Source organism: Heliangelus exortis, chromosome 9 (genome assembly GCF_036169615.1).
Source record: "Heliangelus exortis chromosome 9, bHelExo1.hap1, whole genome shotgun sequence".
Lineage (NCBI taxonomy): Eukaryota > Metazoa > Chordata > Aves > Apodiformes > Trochilidae > Heliangelus > Heliangelus exortis.
In genome coordinates, this window is record NC_092430.1 from 8,662,350 (window position 1) to 8,679,574 (window position 17,225).

Below are 17,225 nucleotides of genomic sequence, written 5' to 3' on the forward strand. Positions count from 1 at the left end.
CAACTTTTCCATTCTGTAGTGTAGGTGCTTATTTTTACTTCATTATTTAATTTTGTTTTGTTTCAATGATGTTCCAGTATTCTGCTGATGCCGAGAAGGTGGCGAATCTTCTGCAGATCCCTCAGTATTTTGATCTGGAAATCTATAGCACGGGCAGAATGGAAAAGGTATAGTACCTGGGGCAAGCAGTCTGGTTGCTTTCAAGTACCTAAGTACTCTTCCAATCACACAGCACTGTGCCTTTTCTTGTGTGTTCTTTGAATGACTCTTGCTTTGGATTTCACTGTTCTCACAAGGTGAAAGCTTAAATTCTTTTCTGCTGTGCAGCATCTGGATGCCTTACTGAAACAGATCAAGTTTGTTGTGGAGAAGCACGTGGAATCAGATGTTCTTGAAGCCTGCAGCAAAACCTACAGCATACTCTGTAGTGAAGAATATACAATCCAGAACAGAGTTGACATAGCCCACAGCCAACTCATTGATGAATTTGTGGATCGATTCAACCACTCAGTAGAGGATCTGCTGCAGGAGGTTTGTTCTCTCAAAATTCATTCAGTTATACTGCCTAAAATACGCTATGATAAGCTGCAGAAAAACGTTCTTACCAAGTAATGAAAACAGCCATCTAAAGGCAAACAGCAACAGCAACTCTTTCATCATCATTTGCAGCTAGTTCTCCAGGTAGAAAACCCCTTGGACTAACCATTAAGCCTTGCAAAGCATTGAGACTGTGAAATAAAGGCCATGGGACAATCCTTCTGAAAATTTAGTCTAGTATTTAAACAGTCCACGTAAGAAATTAAAGGGATGAATCAGTGAAAGCAGCCGACTCAAGATTGGATTATGTCTGGAATGGAAGAGAGGATTTAGTACAATATTTATTGATAGCATAATGAAAGAGCTCTGGAAAGAATGAAAAAACATACAGGCCTGAAACCTGGAGGAGGCACCTGGGATTTACTTGTAAGAATTTATCCTTCAAAATGCGTAAGACAGGATACATTAAATTAGAATAGAAACCTTACTCATTTTTTCTTGCTTTACATCAATTCAACTTTGTGTAGCACTCTGTAATTTGTTCTAATTCTCATGCTTTTTAATCATAACTTCAGGGCTTCATAGATCTTTTTTTCACTGCTTCTCATCATGCACTGCACTGTGGCAGATACATTTATTTTTTAATGTAGATATAGAGAAAGTTAAGCCACACTCTATTTTAGAAATGCAAATTGAAGAAAGTAAGCAGGTGCTTTGGTGTCAGCATAAACCCTCTGAGAAACCTGCTTCTCCCTGTGCAGTGTTGTACTCTGCTGGATTGCTGAACTCTCCTCATGGATTTCATTTCATTTTCAGGGAGAAGAAGCCGATGATGATGACATATACAATGTGCTCTCCACATTGAAGAGGTTAACCTCTTTCCACAAGTAGGTGTTTTCCCTCAAAAATTTTTTACATTATCTTCTTCATCGAGTGCCAGTTGATGTCTGGCATTAAGAAATGAGCAAATACTTGCCCTGCAATGTGAAATACTGAGCTTGAGAAGTGATTAGTGATATTTGCCAGTTTAGGTCTTTGGATTATTCTGGGTCCTTGGTTAGTTAATGCCATTGTTTTTACAGGCTTGACTTGCAAGTGGCATCCCATCCCTTGCACTAAATGCTTTTACACCTGTGAGTGTCCTACTAGCAGTGCGTGGCAGCCAGTCAGTGCACAAGGGACCCCTCCTCAAGTGCATGCTTGGAGCCCTCACCTTAGAAGAGCCCTGGAGGAAGTTGCTTCTCTCAGTCTCTCATATGCCTTTGCAGCATTTCTCCTCAAAATTCTAGAAATGAGTTGCAGTAATTATAATAATTGACAGGTTATGGTGAGTCTGGAAGATGCCTTCTCTAGTTGTTTCTAGTTGAATTGCTGGCAGTCTTAACTGTGGATTGCACAGCAACTCCTTCACTAAGCATGGTCCAGCTGAGTGGAACCAGGCAGCAGCTTCCCAGGGTCCTGCTGCTCTGTCAGACCTGTGAGCACCCCCAGAACTTGGAGAGCAGCATGGAAAATGTCACCTGAGCTGGGAATTTTGAAGCATAGGACAAAGACCTCATCTTCCTCTCCCATCAGCTGTAGGAAGTAATTGCTCCTGGTCAGCATGTAAGAAAGCTTCATCTGCAAATGACTTGAGTGCCAGAAATCACTTCTTCCTTACCACAAGGTGCAAGAGGACCTTGCTTCTCCCCCTCTTTTAGACAAATTGTTTTTCTTGATTTCATTTTCTTTTGGGTTTTAAGTCTTCGCTTAACACTGAATTTGGCACTGGATCGTTGCATGAAGTGGTTCTGCAGTATCTACTCTTTGTTTCCATTCAACAAGAGTCCCAGGGAGGTCATTAAATCGTTACTAATTTCCATAGTGCAGCAGGCTGACACATGTGCAAATGAGGTTTTTTTAGTCTCCCTGGTAACATGCTGGAGTCACTTCTGCCTTTTCTTAGGGGACTGGTGAAAGCTATAGCTCACTTCCAAGAAACAAGTACAAATCCTTAAGCCTTTTTTGAGTCTTCCCTATGTACTTCTACCTTTTCCTTCAAAAAAATTGGAAAGAGTAAAGAATGAAAGCTGAAGAGCAGCTGTGCAACATTCTCATCTGATTTGTTATTTATGATCATAGTTCAATGGCAATTTCTAATTAATATCTGCTTGCGTATAAAGAAGTAACAAAATCTTTTAATAACTCTACTGAATATAGAGTCTGATGTGATTTCTTTGTGAAGGGGAACAGTCATTCCATCCAAGACACAATTTCTGTCGAACCTTTAGCTGTGAGATCAGGATCTTCCATTCAAAACTCGCATTGATCATTCTCATCTCAAAAAGCAGTGGCTGTCATCTGAAACTGTTGCTGAGCCAGAAGAAATAAAATCAATGGCAGAAGATGAAATTGCAGGCAAACAACTGACACCCTGCAAATCTTCTAAAGGTGAACTGGTAAAATAGTTTCTGAGGCTTTGAAAAGAAACAAGTCCCTCTTCTTCCAGAGAGAGAAACTGCACTGTACCTTCTCTGTGCTTGTGTTTCCTTGGTAGTTGCTGTTTCTTCCTATTTTAGGAAAAAGAAGCCCAGCAACGTGGAAGAAACTATGGCAGGGGATTATCAGCAAAGCCTTCCAGACCAAAAAGCTTCTATAACTGAGATTTCCTGAGCCTGAGCTAATCCTTTTTCTGAGGGGGTCATGGCAACCAAGGGCTCACAGCACACTTTCTAATTCATGTCTTTTCATCAGGCAAGGATATCACTATTTCAGTACACATGAAATTCATCATTATGTTGTTTCCTTCCAAGTTTCCAGAGTATAATAATAAATTTTCTTGAGCTCCTCCAAACAGAACACCTGGAGGATGTGCTCCTTTTTCCAAGGTCTTGCTGATGCTTACTGCATTTTTTTCTCTGTGTGAGCACACAGAGACAATTTTTCTATACTGACTTGAGCTCCACTCAGCTGAACTTTTATATGTAACACATCAGTGCTGTAGCAGCATTTGGTGTGCTGCAAAATACCAACATTTCTCATTCATCAGTTAATTCAGTACAAGACACGTGAATGTCAAGCAGCATCTCCATCAGTCTGGATGTGCCTTTTTGGTGCTGTCTTGTACATAAACATTGGTGCACATTTAGAAATTATGGTTGTAGGTGTTTCTGTCCAGTAGTCCTCAACTGTGACAAGGCACGTGGTTCCATGCTGCCTCTCCAGACATGGCTTTATCATCACAGGCATGAGCAGGACACTTAAGATAAGGAAGTTCATGGTCAAATCTCCTCCTGTTACAGAAGCCTTTTGCTTAACCTTCTTTCCAGAAGTTGACCAGTGCATCCTTCAATTATTCAGAACTTTGTTGTATCCAGTAGAAGGAGAAATTATGAGAAATGAAACCTCAGTAGCAAAGTCAGACTGGATCTGGGTTGGCTGCCCAAGGTCTCTAGAACAGCTTCCCTTACCTTGTGCTTCATTTAAAGAGAAGCAGTTTTGTGGGTGGAGAAATCCTCTCTCTAAAATGGAATTTTTACAAGCTGCTTCTTTCCAGGCTTTCAGACACACTGAAGGACTGCTGTTTACTTCATCTGACTGTTTTCTGGCAGAAAAGTGCTCCAGCAGACAGTGCTATCTATAGGGAAGGAAATAAACCTTTGATGAAATGGTGGGCCTTGTTTTCTGTAATCCATGAGGACTCTGGCATGGGAGGGACTATGGGGAAATTCTTTGTTGGGTCAATTTTGATTCTAGGAGCTCTCTCAGTCTGAACCCCTGTGGAGAACTGGCTTGTGTCCACGGTGCCTTTGTAATTATCACTTTGATTGCTAAGCAGCACAAATCAGACAAAGGTGAGTCTGAATATGCCTAAATTAATTTGAAGGCTCTAGGGAAATTCATACTGAAAAGCCCCATGCAACTTATTAAGAGTTGGAATTTTTCAGCCTTGGAAGCTGTAAATCTTTTTCTGAGATGAGCTGAAAGGACAGGCTTGGAGCAGAGCTGAAGAGCCACCAGCCTCAGGGCCACGTCCCTGTCACAGCCACCCCGCATGGAGGGCTCTGAAATGAAAAGACAGAAGCAAGACAGTTTTTCCATTCATATTCTCTGTGGGATAATCTCTGCTGCTATCTGCCTCTGCACTCCAAGGAGATTTCACTGCTTTAATTACAGTGCTGTAACTCAGGAGGTGCAGCTACTCCCTGGTAGCAGCCCCGGGATTTGCTGAGGCAGCATTTATGTGCTTACTGTCACTAATCAGAGGCAGTTCTTTGACAGCCTGGAATTTATCTATGAATCATTTTATTTCCATACTTTGAAGACCATCGAGAAACTCAGGCAGGGGGAGGGTTTTTTTGGTTTTTGGTTTGTTGTTTGGGTGTTTTTCCTTTATTTTAAAGTTTTCCTGTTTTTCAACTCATGGATTTGCATTGGAAGTGAAGACACCCCTTGGCTCAGTGACACAGCCCTGAGCTGCCCCTTCACTTGCTCTCAGTGCAGGGGCATGAATTGATCTGTCCTCTGTGAAACTTTTATCAGTGAGGTTTTCCAGAGCTAACGTGCTCCAGGCTGGGAAGCATTTCGTATTAGGGGTGTCAGCAGGCATTTACACTTCTTCATCCTCTGTCCGTTTTGGAACTGAAGAATTATCCTTGCTGGCAGGTAGTTCTTTAGTAAGAGGGGAGTTAATTATTTAAGCAGAGTCAGCTGCAAAGGGCTGGGACAGGTGAGCATGCCTGGGTGACCCAAGGTTCTGGGATGAAAGGCAGCCAGATGCAAGAAGATGCTTTATCTAATACTCTTGCCAATACTCATCTTCTAGATGAGTATTTTACTCATTAAGTTTGTTATTATTCTGAGGTGACTTGCTCTTTCATAAACATCTTACCAATTGTTTTAAATTATCTTAATTTCATTCCACTGAAGAAAAATGTGTTAAACCTAAACCTTTTTCCTGAGAGAGGATTATTTGTCTTTCAGAAAACCTTATATTTTGTAATTCCTTCTGCATTTCTCAGTTCTGTATTAAAAAAGCTGTATCACAAACTGGTGAGATCTGTAAGGCTCTCAAATGTATGTTGCTAACCTTCTCAGTCAGATTGGTACAACTGAAACAATGAATGGGGGGTAGCAGCCACACCTCTGTCTCATTCATGTGTATCATGCTGTCTTACTTTAGGTATTCCAGGACATTTAGTATCTAGTGCATATATATATATATATATATGACTTTAGATGATAAGGGAGAAAAAAGTGTATCTTTATTTTGCATACAGCAGTTTCTCATTCAGTACACATGGGAGAAGCAGCTTGGAGCTACTCTTAAATAACCTTTAAAAGATGGATGGTATGCAGAGAGTTTCTCTCCTCCTTCCAGAAATCCCATGCAGTAAAACATTTCTCCTCAGTTCCCAGGAAGCCTAACTTCTGCTTTGTCAGCAGCTGATCTTGTCACTGCTTTGCAGAGCTACCAAGCTGCTGGCTGAGCTGCCAGGTCAGGCTCTATTCTTGCTGTGATGGGGAGTTTGGAGGAACACAACTGATCTTTATTACCTCTCGTTCTAGTGCTCACGATCTCACAAAATGGGACCTGTTCAGCAACTGCTACAGATTACTAAGGACTGGAATTGAACATGGAGCTATGCCAGAACAGGTACAGCCAGCAACATCTGCACTGCATCCTTTGGGGAGTCAAAGGTTTCAAGTAGTAATAGAGAAATGTCAACAATTGATGCACTAGATTTCAGTTATTTAGGAAAAACTTCGAGTGAATTTTATATTGTAGTGAGGTAAAATCCAGGAGGTAAAAAAGAAATCTTGGATTCTGTGATTTTTGAGCTACTTGCCTCACCTTTCTCATCTATAAAGTAAAAGCATAACTAGTGTTCCTGGCTGTGAAAAAGCAATGCATAAGTCACAATGTTCTCACTGAAACCTGGTATTTGTAATCTCTGCCTGCAGTCAGAGTAATCAGAAATTATTTTTGCTCATTGAAGGTAAGATGGAAGCTTTTGAAACACAGGAAACAAGAAGAACATTTAGCAGGGAATGTTTCCAGTGGGCGCATCTTGGATTTTGTTTCCTCCTACTTCAGACATAATCTTCTCCTGGATGGAGCACAGGGAACATTTCAGATCCTCCCAGAATTCTGGCTTAAACTGCAGACAGCCTACTCCAGTAGTTAAGGACATTTTAAGTTATAATTTGATTTCTGTTAGGATCCAGTTGTTAATTCTAACCCAGCCTCATTTAGAAAAAAAAAATCCCATTAAATTCTCCAGAAGTAGGACCACATAGAGGCTGCATTGTCACATGCCCTGTGGAAGGCATGGATTTAAGCTGTGGAACCTTCTGCACTCTGCAGTTGCTGCTTAATGCTGGAATTGTGCTCCCTGGAGGGAACAGGACATGCAGCTATCAACCATCTTCAGTTCCTGGATGTGACAGTGGTATGACTCCCCAGATACTTCTGTAAGACCTTAGGAAAAAGGTTCTAAGATCTGGACTCTCCTCAGTATTTCTTCCCCCAGTCCACAAGGAGTTTGCTGAAAATGAGTCATTTGGTCTTGAGGGGTATCTATCAGAAAAGTATTGTGTGAGGTGATGAGAACTGTTCCAAACTTGATTTGTTCTACACAGAACCACAAACTGTTGAAAGCATCTCCAAGCCATAAAGATATTGAAATTTTTAGCACCTAATACAGATTTGAAATACTAAAAAGACACCATGGTTGCTTTTATGTGCAGAACAAACATGAGCCTAGTCTTTTCTGTAGGAAAGTTTTTATTTTCTTCCTTTTTGGTTTTGTTTGTGTGGGGTTTTTTTTGGGTTTTTTTTTTTTTTTTTTTAGAAATTGGTCTTTATGTTCATTTGACAGTGAACAAATTTCCAGACTGTTTTAGTAGTGGTCAGATTTAGAAGTATTTAAACTGATGCTTTTGAATGGAGGAGATACATTGTTTTGGGTTATACTTCTATCCTGCTGAGACGTCACCTCTTGTTGTACTCTAATGCAGTTTTCTGTTCTGTTTTCCATCATTTACACAGTATTTTTTCACCTGTAGTAAGCTGGTTTCTTATTGCACCAGACTGACTAAGGGAAAAGATACTATCCTTGAAAACAGAAAGTACTACCTAAGAGCTGCTTCTGTTTCTTCTCCCCCAAACGTGTGACAGTTTTTGCATCCCCTTTGCTGCTGCACTGGCTGTTCCAATGCTGAGATTCTGTGTTCCCTCTGTTGCAGATCGTTGTTCAGGCACTGCAGTGTTCCCATTACTCCATTCTCTGGCAGCTGGTGAAGATCACTGAGGGTTCCCCTTCCAAAGTAAGTAGGCATTTGACTAAATAGATTGCAGTGAGGAAATACAACTGGCCTGACAAGGCATTAGACATGAGTCTCTGTAACCCCATCCACTGCTTCTTGTGAAGCTGATATAAAATGTTTGTGTTCCTGTTTCTTCAATATTTCAATCTGTTTAACATCAAGCATATGCCTAAATAAGCTACACAAAGCAGGAGTGTGTCTTTATCTGGGTTTGGTACTAGCTGATTTTTTTATCTTTGTTGCTGGAGGTACTTAATGGACTTGATTGTCAGTACAGCAGTTTGCATGAATGGGTAGGTGATCTTGACAGTGCTTCCCTAATGGTTGGAAGCAGTGCTGGTGGTCTGCACACATCAGGTAGCTCAATATTTATGTCTTCTTATCTTGCTTGCCTTTTACTTACATCTTTTACATTGCTAAATACAAATATAAGGTTACTAGTGCTGAGGATTACTAATACAGAGGACACAAATGTGTAGTGCAATAAGGACAGTGTTGTATGTAACTTGTTTATTATCCTTAGCTTTTCCAGGGCCTCTCCTTAGCTCTTTTCTTAACCAGCATCTTGTCTTTTTATGGCTTTTTCAAAAGCTGTACATCAAATTGAAATGGTATGAAAACTGAAGTATTGAATGTACTTATTCATCAGCATCAATAAGATGCTGTCCTAAAGAACTACTAGAATAAGCATTTCATGCACATAAAAATGCATTTTGACTTCTTTGAGTTGTTTTGAATACTGACATACTGATCAGAAAAACTGCTGTCCTGTATTCTGGTTGTATTTTCTTACAGCGAGTAGCTTTTTCTTGTGGACAAGCTTAGTGCAATTGGGTGGCTTTGCCTGCTTTTTAAAAACAGGATGAATTCATACGAGGTGTTGTTTTATGGAGAATAGCCTTCATCTTTCCTTTATTTCTGATTCTATTCTGATTCTTATTAATCATCATGTACTCCATGGGAATGGAAGGAATTTTGAAAGCTCCACTGAGAGTGACCACTTGAAGGACAAGTCAGTGCTGCTTCTGGAGTCCCCAAAGAACATCATAATTACTGTTAGCCTAGGGACTGTTAGTAACTTACTGTGTGGGATTTCACACCACCCCTTACAAATACAACCTGCGTTCTGCCTGCTTAGTTCCAGAGGAGTACTGCATTAATTCCCTGCAGCTCTTTATACCAGGTCAGCAACCTCAGCTACACTCACAGCAGTGAGGGGATAAAGAGAAATCTACAGACCTGATGTGCTTGTAGCATTTTGTCCTGTGGGGTTTTTTCCTGTCAAATTTTGCATTGCAGATTGTTCAATATGAAAATAAATCTGATCTGCACTGTATCTGTCATTGAATCCATTAGGAGATCATTTTGCCCTTGGTTGTTTTATGAGATGGGATTTAGGCTTATAAATTAGCATGCATTAAAGGGAGTCACTTCTAAAGTCTGGTGTGTGGGAAGAGAAGGGCATTCACACAAGCATCACAACATGAAAAATCTTGTAATTAATTTTTCAAGTAGTTGGGCTTTTACAGGAATATTTCTGACACAGCATTTTAATATGTAGGTCCATCCAGCTTTCTAGTGTTACTTTGCTGTAACCATGTAAAGGCCAGGGGGGGATGATGGTTCATAGGCTGAAGTGGTACCTTTAGCAGACCAGTGGATATAGCTGTAAAAATTCAAGAAGTTTCTGGGCACACAAGGCTTTCAGGCTTGAAATAGAAGAATACAAAGCAAACTGCAAGCTGAGAAGCATTTCTTGGCTTGTATTCAGATAGAGGTGAGGTAAACTGTCTCTTAAAAAAAGGTCATTGGTACTTGCAGAGGGTGGGAGCAGGGCAAGGCCAGATAAAACAGTTACTAGGAGGGAAGTAGGAGCTGGAGACAGGGGCAGAGAATGAAGCTGAAAGATAAATGGGGAGAAGGGAATTCATACTATGTCATAAAATTAATCCTGTGTCCTTTTTTTTCTGTACCCATTGGATTTACCAATTATTGTTCCCAGACTCATGTGTGGAAGATGGTATTTTGGGTTTCCTTTGAGCAACAAACCTGAGAGATCAGAGATGCAGGGATTGGTTTGTAAGAAGTGTTCATGTGCTGCCAACGGGGTCATTTGTGCGAGTTTGTGCTGTCAAATATTAGCTGCTCTGTTTCACCTGCTTAGCTACTGTGTAGGCATACCATGCTCAGGATGAAGTATATTAATATTTTGGAATTAAATACAGGATTCAAGGATAATGTTTTGGTGGGAGGAAGCAGTTATATATACTGGGCATATAGTGGTGTATTTTGTATTTCTGAATCAGGTATGCTCAGCACCCTTTAGGTGTACATTTTATTGCAGGGATGTTGCTGATTCTGGTTTCTTTCTGTGGAGCTCAATATTGCTTAGTGGTTTTGTGTATTGTTTCTAGAGTCATACATGACAACCAGGGCTGTGCAGGTAGGAAGGGAATCTTTTAGAATGCAGTTCTTCTTCATCTGGTGATCAGATGGCTCTTCCAAAAAATACAGCCTCTATCCTTAGAGGATTGCCCTTAGTTGGAGACTTATTTGGGCACTAAGCCCAAGGCCAGGGCACACTGATTCCTGTCTGAGGGACACTTCACATCACAGCTGCCTTGCTGGGGATTAGGGCTGCCAATGTGAGGCTCCATGTGTTGGTCTGTGCAGCAGGGAAAAGCTCTTTGACTCCTGTGGTTTAAATCAAATTAGATTCAAGTCAGCTCATCCATTTATTAACAACACATGATTAACCTGCAGACTGCAGAGCTGTTCACAGCTGACTCAAATCTCCTTCCCAGATGCTCACCTACTCTCCCAGAAAACGTGAGGTACAAGACCATGGCCCTGGTTTTGGGGCAGGAGATCCCCTGCTTGCATGTGGCTGCTGTAGGACATGTGGATGCTCCAGCTTCATGGGTGCTCCAGCCCCACAGAATCCCCACAGCCACACTCATGCTGGGGGTGCAGGTTCTCCTGGGTTGTAGCCCCTGCTGACATGCCTTCTGATGCCTTCTGATGGATGTGGGCTACTGGGGCTTCCAGGGGGGGAGGATGGGCCACCAGGCCCAGGCAGCAGTGTCTGAGGTGGTTTGGCTGCTGCTCTGTTTCACCCCAAGGTTCCTCTCCATCTTCTTGGGTGTCAAGAGGATGAGGTCAGTCTCTTTTCAGTGGTGCCCAGCAATAGGGCAAGAATTAGTGGGCTGAAGCTGGAACATGGGAAGCTCCACCTTAGCATGAGGAGACTTCTTGCCTGTGAGGGAGCCCTGGCCCAGGCTGCCCAGAGAGGTTCTGGAGTCTCCTTCTCTAGAGCCTTTCCAAACCCACCTGGGTGTGTTCCTGTGTGGCCTGCCCTGGGTGACCCTGCTCTGGCAGGGGCGATTGGATTGGATGATCTCTAGAGGTCCCTCCCAACCCCTGACATTCCATGATTCTGTGACCACAAGTTCTCATGCTGCTTTTATACTTCTTTACCAGGTGACTCCTCTATTTCTCAAAAGGTTCTTGGTAATCTGATTAGAGTTTAATCTGGTCATTTTAAGCAAATTCCTCGTTAACCCTCTGGTAAGTGTTACCAGCTTTTAGGCAAACACCCCCTCAGAACAAGTAGTTTTGTGTTGTCTTCACAGCCAGCAATGCACTCATGTTCTCATGGTTGCAGCTGTTGTGTTTGTCCAGCCTGTTACCACAGAGTGCTCTGTGGACTCCCCCACACTGAGGAGTGTTTGTAGATCACAGCTTTTATCCTTGAAGTTAAGGAACTGATTTCAGCATAAAAATGTTTCAGAAATAATTCAAGAGCGGGGCAAAATGTCCTGATTATTTGAATTAGTAAGAAAGTCCAAATTCTCTGCTTAGTAATGATTCCACCAGGTAAAAACAGCGTAGAGTTGGGACAGTTCTTTTAAAACTCTTTTTCAAGGTAGCCTGTGGAAAAAAGAGCATACTGTGGAGTCATCTTGGTGTCTAAAATCTGAAAGGAAAAATCCACTACTAAAGGGAAGGTTGCAGCAGGTAAGGATGAAATTGTCTAAGCCTTGAAATATTGATAGTCCAGTGCTCTGGCCTTGGATCTCCCTCTTAGTCCACATTCAGAGGTTGAGGCCATGCCTGTGTGGGCTGCTGGTGAGCAGACAAGCACAGTACTGGGGGGACTGGCTTGTATTGGGTGGAAGCAGGCAGTTGCAGCCTGGAGAAAAACCTGTTCTTCATGTGAGAAAGGGTTTGAGGATGGTTTCACAGGAAGATGGGAATGTCTCAGCGAGAGTTCTTTTACCTGTAGTAAAGAAGTCCCTTCATTCTGTCCAAGTGGTGATAGTGACACTGGGAGGGGAAGGCTCTGGAGCACTGTCCCCAGGTGCACGTGGGCCCTGCTGTCCTCTGTGGGGCCCTGGCAGTGGCCCAGGAGGAGATGTGAGTGCTGGGAGAGCCATGGTGTGGTGGGCAGGGCAGAGGCAGGGGCAGGCAAGGCAACAGAATGGCTGCATGGCAGCTAACAGCAGGAGTCCTTTCAACAGAACCTGAAGCTGACACAAAGTCCTGGTGATTCCTGGGTCTCATTTTCTTGTGGGTGTTTGATTTATGACCAAGGGCAGCAGTGGCTGTTTAAGCCTGTGCCAGAAGCTTTGTCCATCCTCAGCACTGGGTCCCAGGCAGTCTGTGCTTTCCACATGGGAGGGTTCTTGTTATTCTGTAATTGTTTTGCTGTTTCCATGTGGATATTTACTCTATTGTTATGATTATGCTCCAGTATTTATTTCATTTTTTTCCTCATTACTTGTTATTCCCTAAAAAGTCATCAGGGCATGGCATTAATTCCCCCAGCTCAAAGTACACAGCTCCCCTGTTGAACCTGCCAGTTCTGGGATCCACGTTTGAAAGACCCATCAGTTCTCTCTAGAGCAAGGTGATAGAGAAGAGTCAGTCATTGCTTTTTGCCACTCACAAGCCCCTTTTTCTCCCCATCAACAAACCTCCTTCTTACCATTCGGCAACTTCCTAGGATTTCCTGTGTCTGCAGCAGTAAGGAGAAGGGTTTTGTTGAACTTGAGACAGGAAGTGTGATTTATTTTTTTTTTTTTTGTTTGTTTGTTTTTTTGGTTCATGGTGATTTATCTGAGTACAGACTTCTTTATAAACCACCAGGTAGGCTGATCTAGGGGTATTAAACTTTTTGTTTTGAAACATTTACATTTAATATAAAGCAGAGGCAATTTTAACTCAGGAATGTATTGGTTATTGTTATTTATTAGAAGGAAGCCTTGGTCCATTCCTCTGAAAGTTACTGACTTGTTTTATTCCATGCTTTATGAAGATAGATTTTCACAGCCTCTCCATGTATGGCTAGTTTATAGGCTTGAATGGATTAAATTATCCCCATCTTTTTGTTCTGTTTTGTTTTTTTTTTTTCCTAAGCAACCCTTTTAGTAATATTTATGCATTATCCCTTTTTATTGTTTATTCTAGGAGGACTTGTTGGTATTGAGGAAAACAGTGAAATCCTTCCTGGCTGTCTGCCAGCAATGTCTGTCAAACGTCAACACTCCAGTCAAGGAGCAGGTAAAGGAAATGTCTCTGTGAATATTAAAACTGGAGTAAAATTCAAAGAGGACGCTGTACCAAACGATGTAAAATCATCTGTGCCTTCCACTAAAACTGAACGAGCACTCCATGAGGAGAGCTGCATTCAAAGCCCCTTCCAAGCACAGCTCATGTCACATTCAGCTTTGATAGAACATAACAACAAGAGTTACCAGGATCCTCAGGCTCGTGTTCAGCTGTCAGAACTCCAGGCATCTAACTCAAACACCAAAAATAAAACTCTCTTCCTTTTGACACTGAATTAATCGGTGGAAATAGGCACTTTCAGAGGGTGAGTGAGACCTGAAGTGGGTTGAAGCTTTCTCTGTGTTTTTCTGAATATTTTTTCCCCTGTTACTGACTAATAGGGAATGTAGAGTGATTGCTGCCATGCCAAATGCCTGAAGCTAGATAGGAAAAATCGAAGCCTCGAGGATATTTTATTCTTTCCTTATCCTAATACTTTAGTTAAGTGTAGTGGTGAATACTAATTATTGCATCTCTCTTCCCATTGTGGCTAATGGGAGAAAATTGAGGCTTCTAGCAGTACAGTTTATGTTCCTGTATATTTCCTAGCAGAAAAAAAGAAAAGTTACTTTTACAGAAATACTCTAAATAACATGAAGAATGTGTTTTTTATAATGTGTCCTCTCACATTATAAATATACAAATAATATACATTATTTGGCACATTATGCCAAAATTCTCACTTGGTAAATAGTTATGTCTCCTTGAGAAATCAGAATAAGATACCTATTGACACGGTGTCTTCATTTTATATAAATACCAAGATCATAGAATCATTATCATAAGATCTGGACCTTTCTTTTTTTTTGGATTCTCATCAATTTAATCACTGTACCTTAGTTTGCTGTGCTTCCCTGCTTGGCTGGCTGAATGAACACTTGGGTGCACACATCTCTCTGTGGACACAGATGCCAAAAGTAGATATGTGAAATATGATTACATAGGAAGCTATCAGATGGGTTTTCTGTGCTTCAGTGTAGTTACCCAGTTCTTTGTTTTAGATTTTTGGCAAGCCACACATGCATGGAATAGGAAGCTTCTGCTGTGTGCATTTGGAAATTTAAGTAAAAGAAAGGAAATCAAAGAGCTTGTTGAAATAACTCACAGTCTCCACAAAAACAATAGCTGGTTTGTTTGCTGAGATTTTGGGGAATGTGTGCTGATTTGCACCAAGTCTGTTGGCATCTTTTAGTTGTCTGCAAACTGCATTTCTGTCAGACCTTCTGAGGCATTGCAGAGACTGGAACTGTGTTTTGTGATATGGTTTCTAAAAGGACTAAGTTGAGGGTTTCTTTAAGATATCTCTGCTTGGCATTTGCTCTGCATTGTCCAAGTGGATAAATTTAAATGTTGAAGGCTCAGAGACGTTGCTAGTTCATACATTTTTAAAAGATGCTGAGGTGTCATTGTCTTCCAGCAGCCTTAACTTCAGTAATTGTTTTTTAATATTCTGAATTGTTACACTTGGCACATTTATTAATATTGTATAATGTGTAAATATCATCTAGCTTCCTGAAAATAGCACCCATTCTGGCATCAGCCAGCACTTCTGCAGCAACAAATGGTAAATAACCCTTCCATTACTGCAGTGTTTTTGCTCTTGAGGTCCATTAACAAGCTTTTATTCTCTCCTTATGCATGGACACTATTTTTTATTTTTTCATTGGTGAGTTAAACTTTTTCTTAGAAGCTGCTTTGCAGATCACAATTCTGTGGGCACTTTCCAACCTCAGGTTGGCAAAGCCACTGCCAGCCAGACCCAGAGACAGCAAGAGTCTGACTCAGAGCAGGTTGGACTGCAGAGTCCTGAGGTCCCTTTCAGCTAACACTTCCATGATCTTTGTCATTTTCTTCCTTAAAAGGAAGTTCTGTGAGTGCAGGGCTGTTCCTTACTCCTTTTGTTTTACAGGAATTTTTGGAGAATTCTGTGTAAATTAGTGTTCTCCATACCATATGTGCTTGTTAATCTATCCATTCTTTCCAGAGAAGATGAATTTACGTATCAAAGATGGAAAGAAAATATTAAGTATTTATAGAAACAGAAGTCAACTTTTCAACTTTTCCTAGTCTGGTTGAATGAAATAAATTGCCTGTGACTAGATGTATCTACAGTATATGGGCACCTGTATCTGAGTCCATTGCAGTCCTTAGATTGGACAGAAATTAGCACTTGCAGTGCATAATTCATCTGCTCTATTTTAAAGGGCTGCATTAGAACAAAATTAAATACTCCATTGAGTATCAAGGGAGTTTAAAGCAGGAGACATCATTGCTGAAATCAATCACAGTGTTTGGATCCAGTGGAGAAACACCTCGAATACTGTCATCTGTCTCCAAAGTCTAGGCAGAACATGGTTTAGATTGATTTTTATTTGGTTCCTGCTTAACTATAGCTTGTTCAGATTTTGCAGCCTACTCCAAGAAAGAAGTGAGCTGCTCTGGCATGCAGCATTGACAAAGATGCCATCTTGGAGGTTTGTAAAGTAGGTTGCTCTCACACTCTGCTTTTCCTTAGGCCGGATTCAAACGTGGTTTTAAACACACATTTAACTACCTTTCTGTTCAGCTGTTTGTGGAGGGGTAATATAGGGTGAATCAAAGCCTGAGCTGGATTTCCTGACTCTGTCAGAGCTCTTCTGCAACCTCCCTTTAGTGGAAAAAGTCTTTGGGTTCCCATCTCCTTCGGGCTAGGGCTGCCCCTGCCTGGGGTGAGGCTCTGTGGGAGGAGGGACAGCACAGCCACACCTTGAACCTTCCTCTCCAGCTCAGTTTTCAGAAACTGAGGTTAAAGACACAGAAACCAAGCTGACTAAAAGCACTTTCTGAAAGGTGCTCAAGTGTTGGAAGTGATGCAGCAGCTGGCTGGGACACTCCATCCTAGACCAGTGTTAGGCTGGTGCCATGGGAGTGCAAATAAGCCCTTGAAAGAAATCAAGTTTTTGATAGTTGCCTCTTTCTCTCTTCTCAGGTAATGAGGGTATAAAAATAATGAGCATAAAGAGTCTGCCCTGGTCAGCTTTTATCTGGATTTGAATGCTGTGCAGACTTGCTTGATCCTTTTTGCAGTGATTTGTTGATAAAATTCTGAAAGGATTTCTTTGCTTTCTGCTGCTCCTGTGTATTTTGGGGATCTGCCAGTGACTCACCTTGGATTTTCCCTCGTAATTTTATCCATTTTTTTGCTTGTTCAGCTTTTCTGACTGTTTATCAAAAGAAATGGTTTTCTTAACCACAAGCTGGCTTATAGTCCTTGGGTTAGAGGTGGATTTAGAGTTCTTGTCATAGAGAAGAAATGTAAGTTCAGTGTGGATCATCCTGCACAAGGAAGAGGCAGTCAACAAAGTTCCTTCCACAGGAATCGAGGGCATATTCTTCATAGCACACAAACAGCTACAGCCCAGTATAAAAGGAAAACATGTAATAATAGCAGGGGAAATGAGCTAAATAGAATTTTAATGTTGAGTTGCTGCATTGATTTTCTTTTACCTTTCAGGCTTTCATGCTGCTCTGTGATCTCTTGATGATTTTTAGTCATCAGTTGATGACTGGAGGTCGAGAAGGTCTTCAGCCTTTGGTGTTTAATCCAGACTCAGGCCTGCAGTCAGAACTTCTCAGTTTTGTGATGGACCATGTCTTTATTGACCAAGATGATGAAAACCAGAGCATGGGTATGTTTAGAATTCATGTTTTTCTACTTCACTTTTTTTTTTTTTTCCCTCCCCTAACAGACACAGAAGAAATAAGAAAATGGAATTTTGAGATGAGTTTGC

General features: G+C 41.4%; 1 protein-coding gene and 1 long non-coding RNA gene across 8 annotated transcripts in view; one reads left to right on the plus strand and one right to left on the minus strand.

Annotated features, from left to right (window-relative positions):
• Positions 1–17,225, plus strand: part of STAG1 (STAG1 cohesin complex component) — a 152,196-nt gene that overhangs the window by 117,090 nt on the left and 17,881 nt on the right. For all 6 annotated transcript variants that reach the window (XM_071751944.1, XM_071751942.1, XM_071751943.1 and 3 more), the window contains 7 exons: positions 78–167; positions 328–531; positions 1,354–1,424; positions 6,085–6,172; positions 7,765–7,845; positions 13,315–13,407; positions 16,949–17,123. In XM_071751944.1, the coding sequence (XP_071608045.1) occupies positions 78–167; positions 328–531; positions 1,354–1,424; positions 6,085–6,172; positions 7,765–7,845; positions 13,315–13,407; positions 16,949–17,123 (802 nt within the window). The remainder of the gene's footprint in view (positions 1–77; positions 168–327; positions 532–1,353; positions 1,425–6,084; positions 6,173–7,764; positions 7,846–13,314; positions 13,408–16,948; positions 17,124–17,225) is intronic.
• Positions 1,418–17,029, minus strand: LOC139799719 (uncharacterized). 2 transcript variants are annotated; one of them, XR_011727432.1, is made up of 3 exons: positions 16,942–17,029; positions 3,987–4,153; positions 1,418–3,086 (listed from the first exon to the last, which is right to left on the minus strand). It is a non-coding gene; the product is annotated as an uncharacterized lncRNA (long non-coding RNA). The 2 variants fall into 2 exon arrangements; XR_011727431.1 differs by lacking the exon at positions 1,418–3,086 and having other exon boundaries at positions 3,986–4,153.